This window comes from Dicentrarchus labrax, unplaced genomic scaffold (assembly GCF_905237075.1).
Source record: "Dicentrarchus labrax unplaced genomic scaffold, dlabrax2021, whole genome shotgun sequence".
Taxonomy (NCBI): Eukaryota; Metazoa; Chordata; class Actinopteri; family Moronidae; genus Dicentrarchus; species Dicentrarchus labrax.
Genome location: NW_026136704.1, coordinates 23,248,431 through 23,271,535, shown reverse-complemented (window position 1 = coordinate 23,271,535; position 23,105 = coordinate 23,248,431). Strand labels below are relative to the sequence as shown.

Sequence of the window (23,105 nt, the reverse complement as noted above, 5' to 3'; positions counted from 1 at the left end):
AAAAACCTGGGCAAATAAAAACTTTCTCTGTGGATAGATACTACTCGAGGTACATAGAGCGTGTAAGAAAATATGTTATTTGGGTGAACTGACCATTTCAGTATAAGAGTTACATCCTGGTTAAAATACTCACTCTGCATTGGGGAGAAGAAGACCTCAGACATGGGTGCAGCCTTGGTCCACTTGTACTGAGGGACGGGTTTTCCATGACTGGACTTACAGCTCAGAGTCACATTGCCCTTCACCACTGGGTTCCCTGTCATGGTGCATACTGGTGGAGAGGGAGGGACTGCAGAGACAGACAGACAGAGATTAGAAGTTAACACATGTAACATCAGAACGTAGGATGAGTGACCTTTTAGTGAACTTGTACGTTAGGCTTTAATCCACTGCAGACGACGTGGAGATTTCTCAGACCAGTAGCCATATTGGATACAAATAAGGAAAATGTTTTGACCACCCTCCCCTCGCCTCCCTGTTTCCATCTGCTGCTGGAGGACATGACATAATGACCTCAGAGCCCAGCGAATCCCTAAACAGCAGATGAGTTTTATTTGTGCTTAGTGCTTGCTCACATAAATATGATTTTCAACAGACTGCTTGGGTCTGAATCCTATAAAACATGTTGAGCACTGCCTGGATTTTTCAAATCCAAGAAAACGTGTGAGCTGTGTCGCAGCGTCCTGATTACATCTAACCTTTGAAGTTTCTCTGATGCTGTGGTCCATTACCTTTGACATTAAGGTGCATCTCTCCGGTTATGCCACCTCCAGGGATGACGACAATGCAGACATAGCGTCCAGAGTCGGACTCCTGGGTGTTGTTGATGTAGATGGAGAGGTTTGCTGAGGGCATGGTCACGCTGAAGCCCACTCTTTTGGAAAAGTCGTTCTGGCCGTGCCCGACCTCACCTGAGCTGAAGTTTATCACCTGAACATGAAAGCGATGGACTTAACAGAGCAGCAGCATAGTATCATAACACTGTTAATTAGTAATACACATAATTAGAGTCCCTTTTTAAATATAAATATAACACATTTTGAAAATAAGGTACGACGGAGACTTTTCTCTCTGGTCATTTAAGGGGAATATTTTTTTTTTTTAATTTGCTGGAGCCATTTCAAGATGCACAGATTAACTATATAACAGAAATCAACGTCCTTCATAAAGATAATCCTGACATGTACAGATGGTGGATGCTGAATTTTAGGCTGATTTTCTGTTTGAGATAAGCTCGCAGGCATCAGACACTGAAACTATTTAGATTATATTAATCATGCAAATACCCAACACACTCTGCACACACACACACACACACACACACACACACACACACACACACACACACACACATATATAGTAATGTACAGTTTCAGCAGCGGTTCGTGCTACATATAGGAGGTGCACTAAAATGTAGAGATGACATGTCATTAGTGGCATCCATTTGTTAATAACATCCGTCCCTTCCTTGCTTTTGCTACGAGTCAGATATCGGCAGTGGTGTTGGAAATAATCCTAATCTCTACAGATCATCTTTTTCACCTTTACATACCACTAGATTGGTTTCTCAGGATATAACAGTGTCATGCAATACTAAAAATGCTCACGTAATCTTGCACAGATTCAAAGGTGAGGAAGGCCTTGCATGTAAACAGACGTCTTAAATAATTATACTTACCTTAGTTAGGTTTTCCGTATTTTGTGGGGGTTTATTCTCTCAATTAATACATCTATAAAATGGAAAAAGTCTTCTTTTGTCTGACCAACAATTTAAACTCAAAGATATTTCAAATGAAAATGATAAAGAAAAGCAGCAAGGCTTCACATTGGAGAATTTTCAAAGTAGTTATTCATTCATTGTTTAAGCTTTTGGTTTGTAGATATAACCCTTTCATTTGTAGGAGGATCAGTAAACACATTGTACTTAAATGTAATCCTTTGAGACTTTTACTGTATTCCACTAGAGGTCAGAGCAGGGTTAACTACAGTAGATCATCTCAGGTTTAAGTTTTGACCTTCTCACCTGCTTAGACTCATTTCCAACGAATTGCCAAATGACAGAGTTTTTGGAAATGTCTGAGTTGGGGCTGTACCAGGCTTGTAACACCACCATCTGGCCCTTCACTACCTCCATCTCTCCTCTGGGGATCTCCACCTTTTGGGTGTCACCTAGAACAACAACACAGACCAGTAGAGAAAAGGTTAATCACAACTGTAATGTAGCAGAGGCACAGCGTTTTTTTTATTGTTAACGTGATTTGGCACAAGCTGGAGATAAGTTATTTTAGTGCCATGTTTCAATTTTATGCATAAAAATGCTTGTTTGTGTTATAAGATATTTATAGTTAGTTGCTGTTAAAGCAGCAACAAGGAACTTTCATTTGTCATTTTAAAAAAGGCGGTAGTGTTTTCACCGTTGTTTGATTTTAACGATGTTGATTTTAAGGGGAATTCAACCAAATGAACCGGTGGCATTAAAGTTACAAAGTGTAACATTTAGGAGGATCTGCTGGCAGAAGTAAGTGTATAATCATTTCAAATTAATAATTAGTTATTATTATAAAACACAACCATTCTAAATAAATAATTAGAATGGTTGTGTTTTATCTAAAAGGGGGAGCGGGTCTTCTTCTACGGAGGCTGCCATGTTTCTACAGTAGCCCAGAATGGACAAACCAAACACTGGCTCTAGAAAGGGCCTTTCACATAGTTTTCCTGGCTGAGGCTGATCTATTTAAATGGTTGCAATCTGTGACTTCACAGCTAGATGCCACTAAATCCTACACACTGAAACAGTTTTATTTGAGATCCTTTCTCTTTGCACGCCCCGGTCCCATGTTCTCGATTAATCATTTTGTCCAAAAAATGGAATAAAATAGTGAAAAATGTAACGTCTTCAAACAACGTTTTGTCAGACTTACAGTCAGAAACCCAAAGATATTCACTTTAAAATAGTAAAAAAAAACAACAGAGAAATGCACCAAAAAGGGGTAATTTTGCTTGAAAAATAACGATTATTTGATTATGAAGATAGTTGCTGATTAATTTTGATTGTGATGATTAATTTTCTGTAATCAATTATTCGACTATTACTTCAGCTCTGTTTTTGGACAATTGTGTATGTTTTCTTTAGAACGAATCAGATACTGGTAAACATATAAGCTATACGTGTCTTTGTTGTTGGAATTTGTCGATGTAAAACACAGAAGACAGATGAAACATAAAAAGATCGAACAGTAACAGTAAAAATGCTGAAAATTGTGAGTGAAACAACAATAACATAACGTAACATTTCCAGTGGATTCTGTCATCAATTTGGATTTCATAAATGTAACATCAGCTGATTGGATCTGTTATGCTCCTTGATAATCAACGTCAGGACCAGTCAGTCCCAAACATGCTTTGACTTCCTCTTGACGTGTTTGCTTGTGCTTCAGTGACAGTAAAGCTGAATAAAGTTTTTTTTTTAATCAGTCAGATGAATGATCATATTATAAAGTACATAGCTGACTACTCAGCCCTGTTTCTTTGTATCCGTACATGTTACAGATAATCTATTGGGGTTTTAAATTGGTTTATTTTGCTGCAGAAATAGAAAAATCTTCTTAAACAATTAGGGAGCATGCAATCGTGCTGTTTATCTGAAAAATTAAAATGGGAATCACATGATTTTCAGTGGACAGTAATCACGTGCCAGTCTCATTAGCTTCCACATTCAGTACCATGCCTGATAATTCTCTTATCATGTAATGAAATTTCACTAATATTTACACACGTTCTGATAGATGAAGCGAGAAAAAAAAAGAAAAGGGCTATATTTTCTCATATTTTGAGGGACAGCCATGTAAAAGTGCATTTTGCAAGTTTTACAGAATTACATTGCAAGATCACTATACTGGTCTGAATGTAACATTCAGTTTACAAAACACCTACATTTCCAGAGTAAAAGTCAACACACAAGGCAAGCATATATCATTTGAAAAAGAAACAAAAAACAAAAGCTAATCTTGAAGATAAAAAGATTAAAGATTAAAGATTTTTGGTAAATCAAAAAAAAAATATTCAAAAAATTTGGTGCATGAATTATGAGAAAAAAAACCTTAATCATGTGGAGATTAAGGCCTTTTTTGGCCTTATAGTACATAAAGATGCTCACAAATGTCAAGAAAGTACAAAGCGACTGCCAAGAAAAAGCTTAATATTGATTTCACACAGGAGACATGAGTAAAAAAGGAAGGATGAAATAGAGGAAGACAAGATATTAAAGATAACAAAGAAGAATGTCCAACTCACAGGGTGCCCAGTCACCTGAACCGGACAGCTGAACCTGGATCAACTGATCCCAGCAGTCGGTGTCCACTTGTGTCTCCAGCTTGAAGATTGGTTTTAAAAAACTCACGCAAAGAAAAATGTATTCTCGCCACTAAATCCTTTCACTGAAGCTGTGAAAAGTGTCCCTGATACACTCGAATGGACAGACAGGCCGGACAGGGTGTTACAGTTATGATCCATAGACAGGCAGCTGAAATCTCCACATCTGTTCAACCAGGCACGCCTTCCTTCTTTTCCAGACTGAATGCGTTTAGAGCCAGGAGAATTAGGTGATTGGTGGTGGTGGTGGTGGTGGTGGTGGTGGGTTGGGTGGGGAAGAGGGGTGGGGGTTAGAGATTTTAAGTGTGAAATGGCAGAAAGCACGAGAGAGAAAGAGAGACACAGAACTTGTTTTTGACTTGTGACTCTGTGACTTTCTTATTCCTCCCGGGACAATGTGACCCCGCAGCTGCGCTGCTGCTGTCCCTTAATTTCTGAATCTCTGAATCTGGTAAGTCCTGCTGACTAATCCCTAAAGAATCCCAGGCTCAATCCTCTCACCTCACGTGAGCGCTCAGCTGGACATGGATACGATGTGACACATGGTCACTTCACCCAGCAACGCTGCTGTCACTGTCATCATCATCATCACCGCTGCAACAGCATTTGCATTCACTAAATTACGATTAGCAGATCGCTTCATGTCATGCAAGCCTGTTTGTGGATTCCACATGGTATGAGTTTAAAATGAGGCATCCAGCACACGGACAAAAAATGCATGTACGCATGCGTGTGCAAGTACGGTCAAATTAGTCTTCCCTCCAGCAATACTATAGGCACTATAGGGATCATAAACAGTATAGATACAAACAGAGTGATGCTGCTTTCTGTGGTCTAGTTGTGTAATATGTTACACAACAAGGTGATGGCACAGTTAGAAACACAGTACATCAGTGTCACTATTGGCCGAATGTGCAACTCCTGCACCTGCAAGGAAATTGAGCTGAAAAAGGAAACACATTCCTGAACTTGTCAGTTGTTGGTCTTCAATTAAAGTGAAAAAGAGACCGAGTGAATTTTTGCTGAGTTGGCTAATGTGACTGTATCTTTATGAACCTTTCTATGGAAGCCCTGAAAAAAGACAGTTTTGCCAGGTGATTTTTGCTTATGTGTTCACTGTTGTAATCATCATTTCAGCCACAAGAGGCTGAAGAGGCAGTTGCACTACTACCCAGTGATCTACTCACGCAGGTGAGTTTTAATTTCTGCATGCACTCTGAACACAAGGTATATATTGTATGTTAGCCTGTAACATTACTGTTTTGTCTCTATTTTGGCTAGAAATGTGTTTTAATTGGTAGAATAATAAAGAGAATTCAATGGACAATTCAGCAAACGATGCATGAGTTTGGGGGCCTCCTGGCTGTGGGGCCCTAAGCAGCCACTTAACTATCCACTATCAACCTACAGGTGATGCATCTACCCACAGCAAAGTCCATGCTTTCATCAGCACACAAAAAAATATGAGACCCTGTCATGTGTACTATGAGACATGAATGCAAAAAGCTTCCCCCATCTAATCACAAAGCATGTCTTCATATCCATCTATCCATGCATGAGATTAATTTCTTTATCATCTTCATCGCCGTCATATCAGCTTGTTTTTGATTCATAATGTACAGCTGCCCAGAGTGCAGAGGAATTGTCTTTTTTTTTCCAGATTTGAAGCATAGTTTTCCCTTCCAAATCCTGTTGGTGCTCTGATTTCATTTCCACCAGCTATTGTCTTTGCCGTCGCGCCAACCAATAAACCGATGTGCTGTAACAATTATGTAACAGCGCTGAGTAAAAAGGTCTCGTTTGGGATGAGGCTGTGATTGTGTCTACAGGGATGGATGCTGGAAATCTCTCTCCTTAGATAACGCAATGACGTGCTGTACAGCGTTGTATGTTTATTAATATATATTGTACACCAGAGACACAATCAGAACGGATCAGGTTTTCTGTAGGTTGATGACGCTGTTTCGTCATGTGAATGCAAAGCGATGGATGCGCACAACCAATTCTGAATGATAACAGATATTCCTTGATGAAGTAGGATAAAGCCCTGTAGTCCCCTCACTCCTGACTATTCTTGTGCTTCTTTGAGCAGGTTTATCCTCAGAACTGTGTCATTCAATTGTTTATTAAATGAAGGAAAATCTTCACTAATCCGTGGCTGTCTCCATCTGGGATGCGTGTTTGGCTGCAGACACAGACAGATAAAGACAGTTCAAGATGTGGATATGGGTATGAAGTCAACCTAAATCCTTCACAATGGGAGGAAAAAAAAAATCAAGAAAAGCTGCCAATAAAGAGGATACAGATATGATACTATGAAGCCTCAGTAAACTCTGTCCTAATTACATTTTGCCGTAGGCTATCGTTCAGCCTAGCCACGCTTTATATCTGCTAATTGGATTCTTCTCTTTAGAATAAACAATGTTTTTTGTTTCCCTGCAGGGCATCCCGGCTATTATATATTGGTGGAGTCTCAGCTGCAACAGCAATTAAGACGGTGGGAAACGCCGGACTCGCAAACCTGCACAGAACAATCAAAGAAAAGTCAACCCTGTCATGCCTGTCTGAGCTGGGGCACAATTAAGAGATCAGAAGTGAGTTTGTTGTAGTACCGTGAGACGTCCACAGGGGGCAGCACATTCATATGCTAAATGAGATCATCTGATCATCGATAAAACCACAGTGGAAAATCATCATATCACCAAAATCTCTGAATACAAGACTCAGTGAATGTATGTGTAAACTGAAGCAATGCAAATAAATTAGAGTTAAACCAGGCAGGCTAAAAATAAACAAACAGGTGTCTAATTTATGACTGAAATACATATAATTTGCATGTCTAACAAGGCATCCCAACCTGATTCCGTGCGTCATTGTGATCAAATGATGGATAAAAAGTCAGTCCCTCTCTCAAAGCCCTCAGGGAGCAACGTAGGCCTGTGTGAAGATAAACTGATCCTCTTTAACCAGCCCCACTCTATCTCTCCGAGTAATCTCTGCTTCCTCCCATGTCTTTCTCTCATGTGAGTCCCTCTCTGGAGCTAAAGCTTTAGCTGAGGCTCAGATTTACTCTCCATTTACACCTCTACCCCTCCCTTCTCCCCATCGATAAAACAGCCTGCCGCCTTAAAAATGAACTGATAATCTGAAACAAGTGAGAGCAGCGCAAACAGGATCTAAAGGTCATAAGAGTGGGTTGGAACTGAGGGGACAATGCACTTTTTAGTTTATCAAAAGGTGTCTTAAATTTTCCAAAATGCTTCATGTTTATGTTTCTTCTTTATGCAGACTTATTTTTCAACATTTTCCATCACTTGAAATACTTAAAAAACGTCAGAATTTCCCTCAGCTCAAGGTAACTTTGTCGACCTTGAGTAAAAAGCCAAAATTCATGCAAAAGCCTTTTGTAACAATATCAAAGAAAAACACATTTTGATATTCCTTGAGTCAATTATCAACATTTGTCAATTAATCATTTCCCCATGAATGTACTAATCAACACTGAAGGATAACTCTGTCAACCGTGTCCAAGTAAACATTAAACATTTCTTCATGCTGAGGATGTCTCAATATGACTTCAGTTTAGCCGACTCACATTTATTATGTGAATGCAGAAAATGTGCAGCATCAATGTTTGCCGTTTCACCTCAATTACACCAGAAGGAAGCATTAAACTCAACACAGCAGGGAGTGGGGAGCGGCGATAGGGGGGGATGGTAGAGAGTCAGAGCCTACAGGTGGATGCTGGGGTGGAGGTGGGGCTTTTAAAATATATATGAACAGCAGCAGCCGCTCCATCAGCAGTCAGCATACCTTTCAGGTGAGCCGCTTGGCAGTGGGCATGTGACCTGAGGACACTGACGCTTATGTACAATGCCAAGATTGGATGTGTTGCAGTGAGAGGAGTATGCCATGCAGGTATAGCAGCAGACTTGAACTAATTTGAAGGCTTTTCACAGCCAGTCGATTTTTTTTGTGGATGGAAAGTATAAAAACAATAATATTACTGTAAAACAGAACTTTATCTAATATATCTTATATTTATCACCTGCTTGTTGTGCTGAATCAGACAGATCCTGAAGCATCTTATCTCATTATCAGTGTGGTTACAATATAACGGTTTACACAATTACCTAACATTATATTTTATAAAAATGTAACAGTTTATTCTGACATTAGCAGAGGCTCTCTTTGTTTCAGGTGTGGCTCGCCTCATCTACAAAAAAAGCTGCAGGAAATGACACTGACTTCAGTTGGAAATGATTTATAGATAAAATAAAGAAAAGAATGTCAGTTTGACATCTAATCGAGTCAATACCTGACAGATTATCGTAGTAATTTAGTAGTATAAATGCTAAAATAAGCATGCAACAATTCTGTAAGTCCAATATTGGCATTAAGCATTCCTGCTCACTGACTTTGCAACATTTCCTGCAATATCCAGTTACCAACCAGAGCTATCTGAGGAATAGCTATCTCGATATAAACAGTATGGGATGTCCATCAATCCTAAACTACATCATTAATTGAAGAGGAGATCAGTTTTCTGGTCAGAAACACAGCTGATGTGCATTAAAAAGTTCTCGTCTGATCTCTACGGCAGGCTTTGTCTGAGCTGAGCTGGGATCCGTGTCAGAGCAGTGACAACAAAGTCTTAAAATGACCCCATAAATGCCGAGCCCACGGAAGGGCAGACAACATAATGATAAATTATTTAGGCATCAGATTTCCCTTCCTCATTATAATCGTTCATTAGTCTAGCTGGTTAAGAAATCTGGATGACCTTGAGTTTTACTTTTACTAAAGGATTTAACAAGTGAAGAACCGATGTTCCAGATTCGCTGATGTAAAACGAGGACAAACATGAACAAAGATTATGACAGAGCCAAAGAAAATTGGGTTATTCCCTGACTTTTTGACAGACAAGACAGGGAAGGAATGTAGGACAACAAAATAGCCTTGTTGGTATAAAACTGCATATTGGACTGACCCCACAGGCTTCAAACAGATGGTGCTTTAATAATAAATATTTGGGGAAGGCTCCTTTAAATTGGATTACATTAGTGTAATCTCTGCAGCTATTTTAAACCATTTTGAGTGTGCTATCTCATCACAGTAGCTTTAATCCCTCTTAACTTTTGATTGTGTTTAAATTGATTCTCCTTGCACACATGGCTCCAAACTCCCACAACCTCCCTCCGGTTCTCGCTTGCAAACTCACTCTCACATGCAAAAATGCACATGTAAAGCCAGTCACATAAACACACACACAACACACTCTTAAATATATAATAATTTTTTTTTACACCATCACCTTGAGGTCACAGCAGATGTGCCAGCCCACTCATGACAGGAAAGTGGCAGCTTAGAGTGTCGAACTAGTTTACTGTACTACTTACTGAGAGGATTTCCGTGCTCACTGACTTAGGTACAAGATTCAGTTTGAGAATGCAAAAATGTTTTGATATGAGTAAAAGAAAGTGAACAAAAATGCTTCCAAGTAGCAGCCACCAGGTTCATGTACGCCCACATGCCCATAATAATTGGCTGATTTTCTCATATACCAGTGGTCATATGATCCATTGTTAATATGAATATAATGATTAGAGCCACTTAAAGGACAGCCTGGAACATGTTGCACTTGTCCTTCAAGAGTGGTGCAGACTCATCTGTAAGTGCAAACATAAATTAGTCCCTACAGGCTTTTTGTGGGATTGTTGCAGCCTAAAATGTCTAATTTTCATGTTGTAGTCTTTTCTTAGACATTTTTTGCAGTGTAATTGTGGGAAATAGTTAAAATTGCGATTTATTTTAGTGCAATAAAAAAAAATTAAGGGCAACTTGTTCCAGTAAGAATAAAATAACACTGTTTGAGGGTAAATGTGAAATATTTGCGTTGCACTTGTCTGCATGGTCTGCCACTAGAAACAAGTACATGTCAGATTTGTAGAAAAATTGCAGCGATTGGACAAAAGTAAAATTGCAATTCACATGGATTGGTTGACTTTGCGTTAATTGTTGTGATCGCAACATCGCAACTTCCTGGGGAGACTGATAAATGAACAAATCTGCCATAGCAAGGAAGCAATAAAAAAAAACCCTACTGAGCATTCATTTCCTCACTGCTTGGAGCACTGTGGCCACATTGTTAATCACGCCACCATCTCTTGAAGGATGGAGGCAAACGTTGATACTCAGTCATTGTTAAAAAAAAAAAGCTCCCCTGTTATTTCTTATTGCTGAAACTATTTATAACCTTAATTTCCTAAACATTAAATCAGCACAAATATGATTACTACTGTCACAACCTTAACTGTTTATATGTGTGTTTTGTGTGAGCCCACTACAGTTCAATGACCTTTTGAACCTTTTCGCACACTTGCCGTTTGTCCTCCCACTCTTCTTACAGTGTTTACTTACATCCATGATTACGCAGTTAAAGCGACAGAGGCATGCAGGCTGAATGCCTTACATGTCTTCTTACAGCTCTGACATCCAACACGTTTAACCACAATGCCCTCTGAGCTAAACCAAGACACAGGCAAAAGGGGAAACAGAGAAACGGATTTCTATAGTCAGCGAGGGAAAGGAGGGGAGCAGTGGGCTAAGGCTTTGATCACATGCAAATACCACACACACAGGGGATATATTTGTTTATGTGGGAAAACAAAGGCTCTCATTGTAGAACAACTTTTGTGAATTATGTAAGTTGGGGGAAAGGTTTACATCTGTGCATGTGCATGGGTATTCATTTAATTTAACTGTACTGAAAAACAACAGTCTCACAGTGAACAACCAGCATCTGATTGCGGTTGTGTTGGTTAGTCGGACTCGAACTAGTGGATGCCAGTGGCCTTTTCATCCTAGCTGTCCATCACAAGTCCCACAGTGCTCTTTCAGCCAACTCTTGGGTCCTAGTGGCAGGGAATGAAAGGCAGACTGAGAGCTAATATGGGTCTGCAACCACAACAGAGCCCATAACCACCCTGCCACCCCTCACACCGTCTCGGGTCTTTGAAGAAGATATTTATAAACCATTAGTGTGGCAGCGGGGCGAGGGTTGGCTGTTTTATCTCCCAGATCTGTCATGTGTTACCATGCACGAGGCGAGCTGTGTCACTGACAGAGTGACAGAGTGAGGGCTGATAGGGCTGCTGCTGCACAAGTCCAGGGTCGAACACGGCGGCTGAGGCCCCGACTGCCTCGCCACTTCACTGCCTGTGGGACACGGGGAGGGCTTAATGCAGTGAGACTGTAATTAAGAAGTTGAGTGATCTGATTTCAGATTTCCACTGAGCTTCTCATCAGAGAGGAATTACAGGCTTATAATCCATATGTAACGCCGAACACTCAAATGCCTCCCAAGTTCATCATAGGAGAGGTGTAAGGTACAAGTAATTTGAATGCAGGTTTCAACATCTGGAGGATGAGACAGTTCTCTCTCGTTTGTTTGTGTGTCTGCTTGCTGTCCATTTTTTATTCTCTTTCTTGCTGAGAGTTAGAAGACAAGAAGCAGGGTCGTAATGGGGTTAAACCCAAGTAAACTGCTTATCCACCTCTTTGAAATGAGAGTTGACTCATCTATTTCCAGATCAACTGTAACAATCGGGGGGGGTAAATTCTGTATTTACCACTACACCCCTGGTCCAGAGGCAACAAAATTCACTCACCAGTACCACTAAAGCTCACTAATTGCACCTAGATATACTCTCATTGACCCCCTGTATAATGACACTTCGGTTTTTGTAAAGTTTAAACAAACAAGGCATGACATGTTAATTACAATAGTGAGCTTCAGAACTTTTCGTCTAACTCTCCCCCAGAAAGCGAATAAGCCATTCCATTAATAGGAAAAGAGAAGGTCTGAATTCATCTTTCTCCAGGCTTTCTAGGGGTTAAGTCTTGGTCTATGTGCCCCCGTCGTGAAATCAAAGCACTGAGAGTATCATCAGTTCCCACAGCCAGAGCTACTCCCCAAGACCAGGTATGGATTTTATAAAGTGAAATCCAATCTATATAACTGACTTTGAGGTTACAAATCAATATGATTCAGCAGGGTTCTTTTCATGGATTAAGTCATTTGTTTTGTGGAAAACTAAACCTATAAGTGCTATTATACTGCATTTAGATTTCCAAAGAGTTTTCATACAATAAATCAACCTGAACATCAAATTGAGCGGCTGCAGAACACTTTAGCTTTCAGATATGAATTTATGTTGAAAAAATCATTAAAAAGATTTTTTTATTTTTTTGTCCACCACAATACATCAGGTCTTGGTCAAATTCAAACTCAAGTGAACACCTTACATCTCAACCTCTATCTTTACCTTGAGGACAGAAATGAGGTAGTTAATAATTAACATCACCTGGTGCAAAGGCCATTACATAGGCTAAATCAATATTTATGAATCCCAATTTAAATCCTAATTTTAGCATGCCATCTTAACATGTCATGACATGGTAGACAGAATTCACTGCACATAATAGAGCAAGACACTCACACGGGCAAAGAATGACACAAGTCTACGATTTCTGGATATACAACGTCTTTAGAATGAAAACAGCCTTGCATAACGTGCTACCTTTGAAATGCTGAGATGAACTGCTCTCAATGAAAGTGACTTTGTGGGTCAGGGCTCAGATGGTCAGTAGGGATGGTCAGTAGAGCCCTGCTGGCCCTCATCTCCACTGTTCATTACATCAAACACGTCTGATACAGTCAGATGAACCTAAGTGATCCTCTCATCCACCCACATGTCCACCTACAGTACAGCTGAGGGGCCTGGACAAGGGTGAGAGTGGCAGCTTAGAGCCTATAGAGAACAGTGGAAATAACTTGACCCAGCATGTCTCCCACCTGAGCCCAGCTGGCTTACTTCTGGTCTGCTCTTCACTTTCGAGGACACAATAAAGGGTCTGTACACCCAAATCGCCAGGTTGAGTGATAGACCCATCCAGGTTGAAAGCTTGTTAGACCACAAAACACTGCACAGTGGTTTATAATACTTTGATACAATATGCATTGTTGATTTAAATCATTTTATAGTTGGTCTGACGATTGCCAGATAAACAGTAAAAGTAGGACTGCTTGATTATGTCAAAAGTCATAATCAAGATTGTTTGGGTGAATACTGAGATCACGAATATTTAATACAATTATTCATTGGATTCACTGAACTTTAAAACAAATAACAAAACATGTTTTTTAAAAAGTAGATTTCCTTGGATTATAAATATAATTAAACTGAAAAACAAACAAATAAATAGATGTAATATGTACTGTGGCATCATGGGCTTAATGTATCCTTTTATTCAATTTTCAAGAGTTTTCATTAACTCATTCAGTATTGAACGTGTTTGGTGACCAGCAACACGCTGTCAGCTCTCTGACTTATTTGTGCAAGGTTTTGGGTTTGCCACAGTGTCTGCTCTGCCAACATAAATTCACTGTATGAGCGTGTGTTTACATGTGCTGGCTGTGCGCATCATATCTCCAGCATTGGTCCAGAAACATAAAAGCAGGAGAGGGGGCGGTTGTAGCGAGAAAGCCGGTAAATCAGAGAAATTAATGTTATTTCCTGATTGTTTCACAGCAGTTACACACCCACACCGCTGTGCTATAGTCTCCCCAACGCCTGATTTGATGTGAATATGGCCAAAGGCTTTCTGAACTTAACATGTCACATTGGGAGCGGCAAAAGCGCACTGTTGTAAAGCAAACGGTTGAGGAACATGAGGCACAATAATCGTTTTATCTCATTATCTTGTTTTCATACTTGATGGAGGCCAAAATCGTGTTAAAAATTAAATTTTATTAATCGCCCAGCCCTAATTAAAAGTATAGTGTTCACATTAGGAGGGAATGCTTGTATGTGTTTGATTGGCCAACGCAGCCTCTTGCCAGATGATGTTGCATTGTGTTGTGTTTTTACCGTCTGTCTCACTGTAGCCTTAATAATATCTTTCTATGTACTTTAGATTTAACTGGTTGATATCTGCTGTGAGAATATTATGTCTGAAAATCTCAACAGTAACGTCCATATCCCAGTTACATTGGATAATCCACAGACCTTTTTCGAGAGTCCTTTTTTTTTTTTTTTTGCTGGGATAATTTTGGGTGAACTGGCCCTTTAACATTTTGCCCCAAAATGCTTGGTGCAGCTCACTCAAACTGCAGACAACTGGAGGTGCATGATTACACAATGAAGGAAGTGACATGAAAAGATATTTTCCAACCTGGTGAGATCTTTGCAGATATCTTTTTTTTTTCTGAAATGTTTCAGTTAGGCAGCCAAGGACAGTATAATATGCCATAAGAAGACCATTTATGCCATTACAGTACATCTAAAAACCAGTGACTGTATTACAAATAATCATTAACAGTGCTTTCCTCTTGATATCCAAAAGACCTGATGCTGTCAAGTCTGTAGATTTATAAAACAGAAAATAAGTTAAATGTACATTTCTTCAGTTACAACACAGAAGATGCATTTACATGTACATGTGCAGATGATGTTACATGTAAAATCAGATGTTTAGTCCATCAGCCATGCAGTTATTGCTGTGCAGTGCATCGGTTTTCCTCTGTAGCAGCCGGCAGTGTTCATGTGTGACATTTTACCGCTGAGTGAAGTGGGTTGTAGTCGTCTGTTTGGCACGCTCGCAAATCACAGGCATGATTAATGTGCAGCAGTGATTTGTACCTGGTAATTTCGCTCTGGCTTTACTTCCCTGCTGTGCATTATCGTGTTAATGTGACACTTTATTGATCCCTGTAGGGAAATTCTCTTTTCACAGCAAGGTCTAAGTGCAGGGTCAGTAACAGAAGAGAACAGCCGAACAGCTGGTAAAGATTCAGTGTCTTGTTGAAGGATGTTTGCCGACATGGGGTCTTAAACCTATGGCCTGTGGTTGAAGGACAGTCACTAAACTCAATATGCTGCCAAAAGCACATGTTTCCAGTAAGAGCACACTGACATTGAATGTATATAAGTTAACATACGTACTGCATAGTTCAGATTTTTTAATTTAATTCAAGGAAAATGTTATTTTAATACTTTTGGGCCATCACTCCTCTCGGTTATGATTACATTACATTTCTTTGCTGCAGAATCATTGAATCATTAAAAGTATGGTAAAAATGTAGAAATTGACATGGTTGAAGTGTGTCAGTAAGTTCACGAGGGCCAGGACCACATGCAGTCACACAATCTGACAAATTATAAAAGAAACTGGGGCAGCATGATAAAATGATATGATGATATTTGTTGGAGTCTGTACCAAACATGTTTTCTTATATCTTGTCACACATTTGACCTTCATAACAAAACTGCAGCTTCTACGATTTGAGTATTGTACTTGTGATTTAAAAAATGCAGCCCTAAAAATTCTGCCATACTTCCTTTACTATCTGTCCATGGTAAATAATTTAGATTCTGCAGTCCAGGTTCCTGGTTTAATTTGGACCTAATGTACTTACAATAGAGTAAGCCATGGTACCAACCATATAATAGTTGTTGTATGTAATGAGTATTTATAATTCATTTTAATGGACATTCACTTTGGACTTCACTTGCAAATAAATGCTTTTGATCAGGAGTTTGTGTATTATTTCAAACAAGTTAGACCTTCAATCTCAGAAACCTCTCCTGAAGAAACTCTATCTAAAACCTTCTGTTACCTATCTGCAACAGCAATAGGAAAATAGACAAACAATCGAGAGGTCAAGTGGGGGACAATTTACTTGACCTTTACTTAATTGATGCCGAAACATGCAGAAGACATACTGCACTAGGTTTCAAGGCAATTATTGCACAAGCAGCTCACAAAGTCATGTAAAACTTTAAAGATGTCATCATGGGTTTTACGAAATTGCAGTGGGCATTTTCTGACATTTTGCTGATCAAATGGTTAATCATCAATTAAGAAAATAATCAGCAGATTAATTGATAATGAAAACAAATGTTATTGGAAGCCCTGGTTACCTGGTAGTAACGTAATGTTGGGAACATACAGCTTTAGATACCACAACTATACCGGGAGGTTTGCACAGCTTATACTGTTTGCCTTGTTGGAGTGATATCACAATGTTATCTAAACCAAAACTAGAAAGAAGACCAGACAAATTGAACATTTTCTTTAAGTTGACGGTGGATTGAAAAAGCAGATTGCTTTCAAAGAATGATTAGCAATGAGTGAGCGAGGGACAGATTGGGTGATTAAGTTAAAAGAGATGGAGAAGGGAAAAAAAGGTTTTATTTAACAGCCACTGATAGATTTCCAATAACTAACAAATAGACTCAAAAACACAATAAAGAGAAATTGTTGCAACGTGATGGACCCCAAAATCTAGTTATTGTACCTGAAATCTTTCATGTTCTCTATATCCAAGAAAATTTGATAAAACGGTGCCCAACAGACACACATAGTACACACCGTGAAAGAGAAAAAACACAACAGAGACTACTTGCATTCCCTACAATTAAATAGGAATGCACTGATCTGAGACCGATATCAGATATTGGTCCAATACTGACTCAAATAGTTGGATCGGTTATCGGTGACAATGGCGCCCATCTATTCAATTAAATTCTATGTCTATCTATACACACTACACACACATTTTGCTCACAGGAAGAAGAAGGGAGCAACCCAGCAAGGAGGGAGCTAACAACAAGTTCTACAACTACTTGGAATAATATCTGAAAAGTCAATGTTTCATGGGGTGTGGATGCAGTCTCTCTGAAGGGACTAAAACTTTTTTGAACCAGGCGTTCAAACGTTTATTTAATATACTAGCAATTTTAAGTCAGATGTTTCCTTCCACATAAAAGATTAATCCCAGTCTCTTGCATACAGTAAAGCACACATACAGCTCATTGATTGCTGCACCTGTACCTGTACTCGGTATCGGCCGATACCTAAAGCCCAGGTACTGGTATCGGTATCGGGACTGAAAAAGTCGGATTGGTGCATCCCTACAATTAAAAGCAGCAGTAATTAAGAGAGATGAGAGGATTGTAATCAACATGGATTATATCAAAGCGTAAAAAGGATTTGATGGCTCCCACACCCTGACATGATAGATTAAGCGAGAGAGGCTTTTAAGGCCTCTCGAGGGTCTGCTTGTGAATGCATTATAAACTGTGCTTTTGTAAAAGTGCTCCCTTCTGTGTTGGGATTAGATGGAGAACAGTTGCCCCCCTGAGACTGACCGTGTGGTGTCTCTGTGTAATGGTCAAAGACAAATGAAAGAGATTTATTTTGTCTAATCCTCTTGAGCTACTTTACTTTTCGCCACAATAAGTTGATTGATTAGAGGCTGGTGTCTTAATGACAACACACCTGCCAAGTGGCATTTACTCTGAGGTGTAGGGCCAGAAACAAATGGGCAAAGTGGAGGAAATTAGTGTTTACTTCAGTCTGGTTACATTACATTTTTGGTACTATCTACTGCCCTACTGATCTAGGGTTGCAACTAATGATTATTTTCATTATCTATCAATGTTCTGATTATTTTGTTGATTAATTGATTAATCATCTGGTGTATAAAATGTCAGAAAATCATGAAAAATGCTGATGATGTCCGAAACCCAAAGATATGCAGTTTACAGAGGGAAAGACAGCAAATCTTCACAATGAATAAGAGGCTGAAACTAGGAAATGTATGAAAATTTAGTTTAGAAAGTGATTCATACAAATAATTAACTATTATTAATGCTCTGGAGCATGTTTCAATTACAGTAATATAACATAATTTATAAGATTTGTACATTTGTAAAGGCGTCTTTCTGCCTGCTGGCAGCTTTATACTTTATACTTCGGTAAATTGCTAAAAGATAAGTAAGACATACATGTGGAGATGAGACCGTTGAAACGGTGCAAAACAAAAAGTAAAATGAATGCATCAGAAAACTTAACAAAAATTAACTCCAGAAGGTTAAAATCGTTTTTTTTTTCTTCTTCTTATAAAGTGGAGATTACAGACAGTAAATGAGATGGAAAGGTGTGATTACTAGGGTTGTGTATTTGTCGAGAATCTGGCGATGGGATTATGATGTGATACAGTGATTACAATTAAATATATTGGGGTATATTGTAATACTGTAAGCAAGACGATATATTGCAATTCAAAATGTCACTGTCATATAAAACTATACTATACAATAAATAATTTCATAGTATAAAGAACACACTGTCAGAAGTCCCTCTAACATCCAACATCATAGAAAGTAGACTACATTAACACTTGAGAGGTGTGTGTATTCCTCTGAGGAAGGAATAAAAAAAAACATTGGTGCATTGGTGCTGAAACTGTTTTGGATTAAGAATTTGACTGAACTGTCACAGATGGATGGAGGATGTGTTCATTTCAAGAACAGTTCCAATATAATAAGAGTAGGTGTAGACATTAATAAAGGGAACAAGACACCTAATTACACATTGTTTATGTTGTGTTTTATAAATAAAATGTCAGTATTCCAGACACCAAACACAATTATCTTACATGACTTACTTACGTGAAATTGCGTTAGCCTCTACTAACATTAGGCATTTCAAAGTAACAGTAATAATTAGACCCAACAAACAAACATTTAATAACTGATTCATCGTCTAAACCTTGGAAGCTCACTGAAGACAGTATTTCTAAACTGTTGAATGTGTCTTATGCTCCAAAATACGTTTTAAAGTGCCTTCTCTAAATCTCTGCTTCTGTTAAGATCTGTGTGGACAGTTGGCAGCAAAGGGGTTAAGCCTTTAATTCTGCCACAGTTCAACAGATCATTGATTAGCTTCAATGGATGTGGCCACTGATGGAGGGGAAAGTTGCGCTTGTTGTGGAGGAGGTGATTATGGATGGAGACTTAAACAAAGTGCTCGCATGCACATAAAATAAAACATTACATTTTAGTTTTTCTTTCGATGTTAGATGTTGTGTGTGTGTGTGTGTGTGTGTGTGTGTGTGTGTGTGTGTGTGTGTGTGTGTGTTTGTGTGTGTGTGCACTGTGAGGTGTTTCTGAGGATAAATGTCAGCACGCTTGTGTGTGTTCTCTGCACTGGCAATTAAAGCCAGGCACACAGTGGTTTTATAGACACATTTGTGCAGTGACTGAATGGCGCCCGTTGCCCTTTAACCTCAGCTGCCTCACACCCACTCTCTGCTCTGAGACCCCTTTCCCCGGCCATGTCTATCAGCAGCAGCCTCACGGATAAACGATCACTGTTTCTTTGGCCAGGTTGCTAAGCTGCCTCTCTACGCTCTAATCTTATTATCGGCCCAAGCTGGCTTTAGCAGGCAGGGAGACGAGATAGACAAAAGTCGTACACAAGAAGGCATTATAACATGGCTGCTGTCCTTTGACTCTGGAGACAATCGCATTACAGTAGGCAGAAGAACCTGGTAGTGAGCATGGCCTGTCTGTGTGTGGGTGTGAGGAGGGCTGCACAATTAATTTAACTATTATCAAAATTGCAATATGGCCAAGTGCAATATGCAAATCGCAGAAGCTGCCATTTTTTACTGTAGTACTGCAGAGATTCCCTGGCCTCAAAATCTTATTCTCCAGATTTAAGAAACCATGTTTGCTTGGTACAGACCCCGAAAAATGTAACAAAAAAAAAAAAAAAAAGATCATTCCCGCTCTAATTGCAAATCACATTCCAATATCTGTCAAAATAATTGCAATATAATGTTTTTACCATCATTTGTACCCCTATTTGTGACGGTACTTAAAGATTTTCCATAACTATTCAATAAGACTATGCTCTGGAGGGATAATCTATACCATCACAGTATTTCCCTGCATAATACTGTCTCATTGCTTTGACATCACAAATTGACACACATGCATAATCAATTATATTTTTAAGGTGAAAAATTTAGTTTAACAGTGTCTATCAAAATTAGTTGGGCTGTTATGCTTTTAATTGGAATACCTCTGTTTCATATTGTATTACCCATTTGTATGTAATTTATGTTTATTACAGCTATCAAATGACAGAAAACAAACAAAACAAGCAGTGATTGCAATGTCGATTCAGTTTCAGTTGAGTTCTGGTTACGTCCATTTACCTATTTATTTTACACAAAAGCATGAAGAGCATAAATACTGAGAGACTTTTGAATAGTGCTCCAGCATATACACATTTTTAAATCAATCATTTACTGGTTTCATTTCAAGAGTCAAGGAGACCTTTCTGTCAGCTCCAACATTTTAGGTCAGAGTTGATTTTTTTTCGACTGCTATGTAGATAAAGAAAGCAAGAAAAGAAACTGGTGCCAATTTCAAATTCTATGCGTTGCAAAACATGCAAAAGTGCAGCCAACAACCCACGGATTGTGAACTCAATTATGCTTTTTAATGACCGCAAACACTGGTGACCTTTTGTATGTGAGGAGAAAAGCACTAACACTAACCTGGCGAAAAGTGACTAACCTTCGTTTTAAAGCCATTTCAAAGAAAACAGTCTTCTAAGAAGAGCAGCGAGCTGCTGCAGGCACAAACCATTGTCCTTCAGCTAAACCAATTAGGTGTAAGTGTTGGTAAACTGCTGCTGTCCCCTCACCCCACCCAACTCTGACAAAAGAAGTATAAATACATTTGTAACTCTGCAGAGGTGTTCACTTTTACTCCGAGAAAGATAGATAATGTACATTTTGTGTGTAGTATCAATGATCAACTCCTTGCTCCTGTTCTGATATTTCTGTTTTGATGGTGCAATGTCATATTTTAACTTCATCAGGTGTTTTTCATTTATTACTTAAGTAGTAGGGGTGTCACTTTTGATTCAAAACTCCAACATTTTTTGGTTCATTTTAGAAATGTAATGACCTGTTTGAATTTAAAATGTACACTCTGAACAGACCGCAACAGACCATTTGAAGTAGTTTTCTGAGGGCTGGATTACAAGACTTCCACCATCAGCCTGACCTACAGAATAACCTATTGACCTGTCAGTAAACTAAGCTAGTGATGTTAGGCTGTTTACCACGAAACCGGGGAAAATGACATCTTGACCTACAGTAGCTACTTATGACATTCATCCACTTCAGCCTTCTGATATCAATGTATTATAATTTGTATTTGTGTTTTGCAACATCTGAACAAAGATTGTGGGACTTAAGAGGGTGTCCACTTTTTCCTACACTTACTATGCTACTATAAAATGACTGAGTTCAGTTAGTGCAAAATGCTATTACCACTGATACCGCTGTTTATATAGGTGCTTCCTTTTTATAAATAGCTGGGCTAGATGGTCTGTACTGTGCAGCAATACTTGTGGAAATATATCTACTTTTCCTCAAGTGTTTTGTTTCTCAGCACAACTCAACAAAACAAGACATCTCTTAACATAACCCTTATACACTTGGAAGTATGCTTGAAAAGTATACATTGAAATAATATAAATCATTTGATTTCTTGATGTTTACGAAAACTTTACCGTTACATGCTCTTTTGTATTTTTCTTCACAGCTGTTTTCAAAATACGAACACTCTTCTGGCATTGCAGGGAGAGATGTATGTCCCTTAATACTGCAGCTTTGTGACTGCAGCAGTTATACTAATTTTCTCATTTCAAATCAGGGAGGACGCACGAGTGCACTGATTAGAAGATCTAAATGCGGGACAGTCGTCTCCACTCCAGGACTTTACTGAAAACTCCAGCACGATCTCCGTCCATACTTTGTTCTTCTTTTGGGCAATTAGTCAGATTCAGCGTGGATGAGAAGAGATGAATAATGAAACACTGTCTTAAACGCTACAAAAACAAGAAAATGTTTGAATCTGAATCACTGATTAATCACAAACTGCATGTGATTTGCTACAATATGAAAATGGAGCACTGGTAATAGAGCTATTTTTTCCTTAACCCTGAATAATAATACATCTCTGATAAAATTATTTGTAGCAAGTGACAAGTAAGTTTCATTCTTTCAAGCTGTCAATCTCTGCGTTGTGGTCCGTTAATATTGTGACTTTTTGAAAAAGAGGGTGTAAACTAATTTTCACTTTTATCTTCTCTCGTCCGCAGGCACATTCATAATGAACTGTAAGAATGACAACTATCCTGTCATCCCTATTTACAAAACAACCATATTTAGGATTACATCTGTCCTTGTCAGTGTGAGTGTATTTCACCATTAGAGAGCATTTAGATAAAGAACTTAATAATACAATTAAAAGCAAATGTCAATAACAACAATAGCTTTCATAGTAGAGTTGCATTAAAATGTATTAAGTCTATAAAATGTCAGAAAATAGTGAAAAGGTCCGGGTGTGATGTCTTCAAATTGTAAAGATATCAATTTACACACAAACTTTAAATCATCACATTTGAGGAGCTGGAACCAGCAAACACGCTACACTAATAAATAATAATGGATCGAACAACTATATGTATGTAAATAGAGTCGCTCGTAGTGATCAACCCACAAAGAATGATCACCCAACTGTGGAGGATTTTAGCATCTTTCAGCCCATTGTTTTGGGTTTGAGGCCTCAACTTTACTGCTCTGGTTCACTCTCTTTCTCTGTTCTGATAAACTGACTGTACACTATCTGTCCAGCATAACAGAAGACAGACACAGTGAGAGACTAGCTGGGGAAGTTAGTGGAGCACTAGGAATGGGGGAATATAAACAGCAGCATTGTGTTGATAAGGCATCTTAACATTAAAAACTCGACATCGGGCAAACACTAACTTTGACTACATTTGAGCACCAAGCAGCACTG

At 38.8% G+C, this 23,105-nt stretch overlaps 1 protein-coding gene across 3 annotated transcripts in view; it reads right to left on the bottom strand.

The window, feature by feature from the left end:
- esamb (endothelial cell adhesion molecule b) overlaps window positions 1-23,105 on the bottom strand; it is a 45,703-nt gene that overhangs the window by 8,636 nt on the left and 13,962 nt on the right. For 2 of the 3 annotated variants that reach the window (XM_051397311.1, XM_051397312.1), the window contains exons 2-4: window positions 2,024-2,169; window positions 732-930; window positions 134-289 (exon numbers count right to left, since the gene is read on the bottom strand). In XM_051397311.1, the coding sequence (XP_051253271.1) occupies window positions 134-289; window positions 732-930; window positions 2,024-2,169 (501 nt within the window). Of the gene's footprint in view, window positions 1-133; window positions 290-731; window positions 931-2,023; window positions 2,170-4,293; window positions 4,573-23,105 lie in introns of those variants that run through there. The other variant, XM_051397313.1, reaches the window with a different exon arrangement.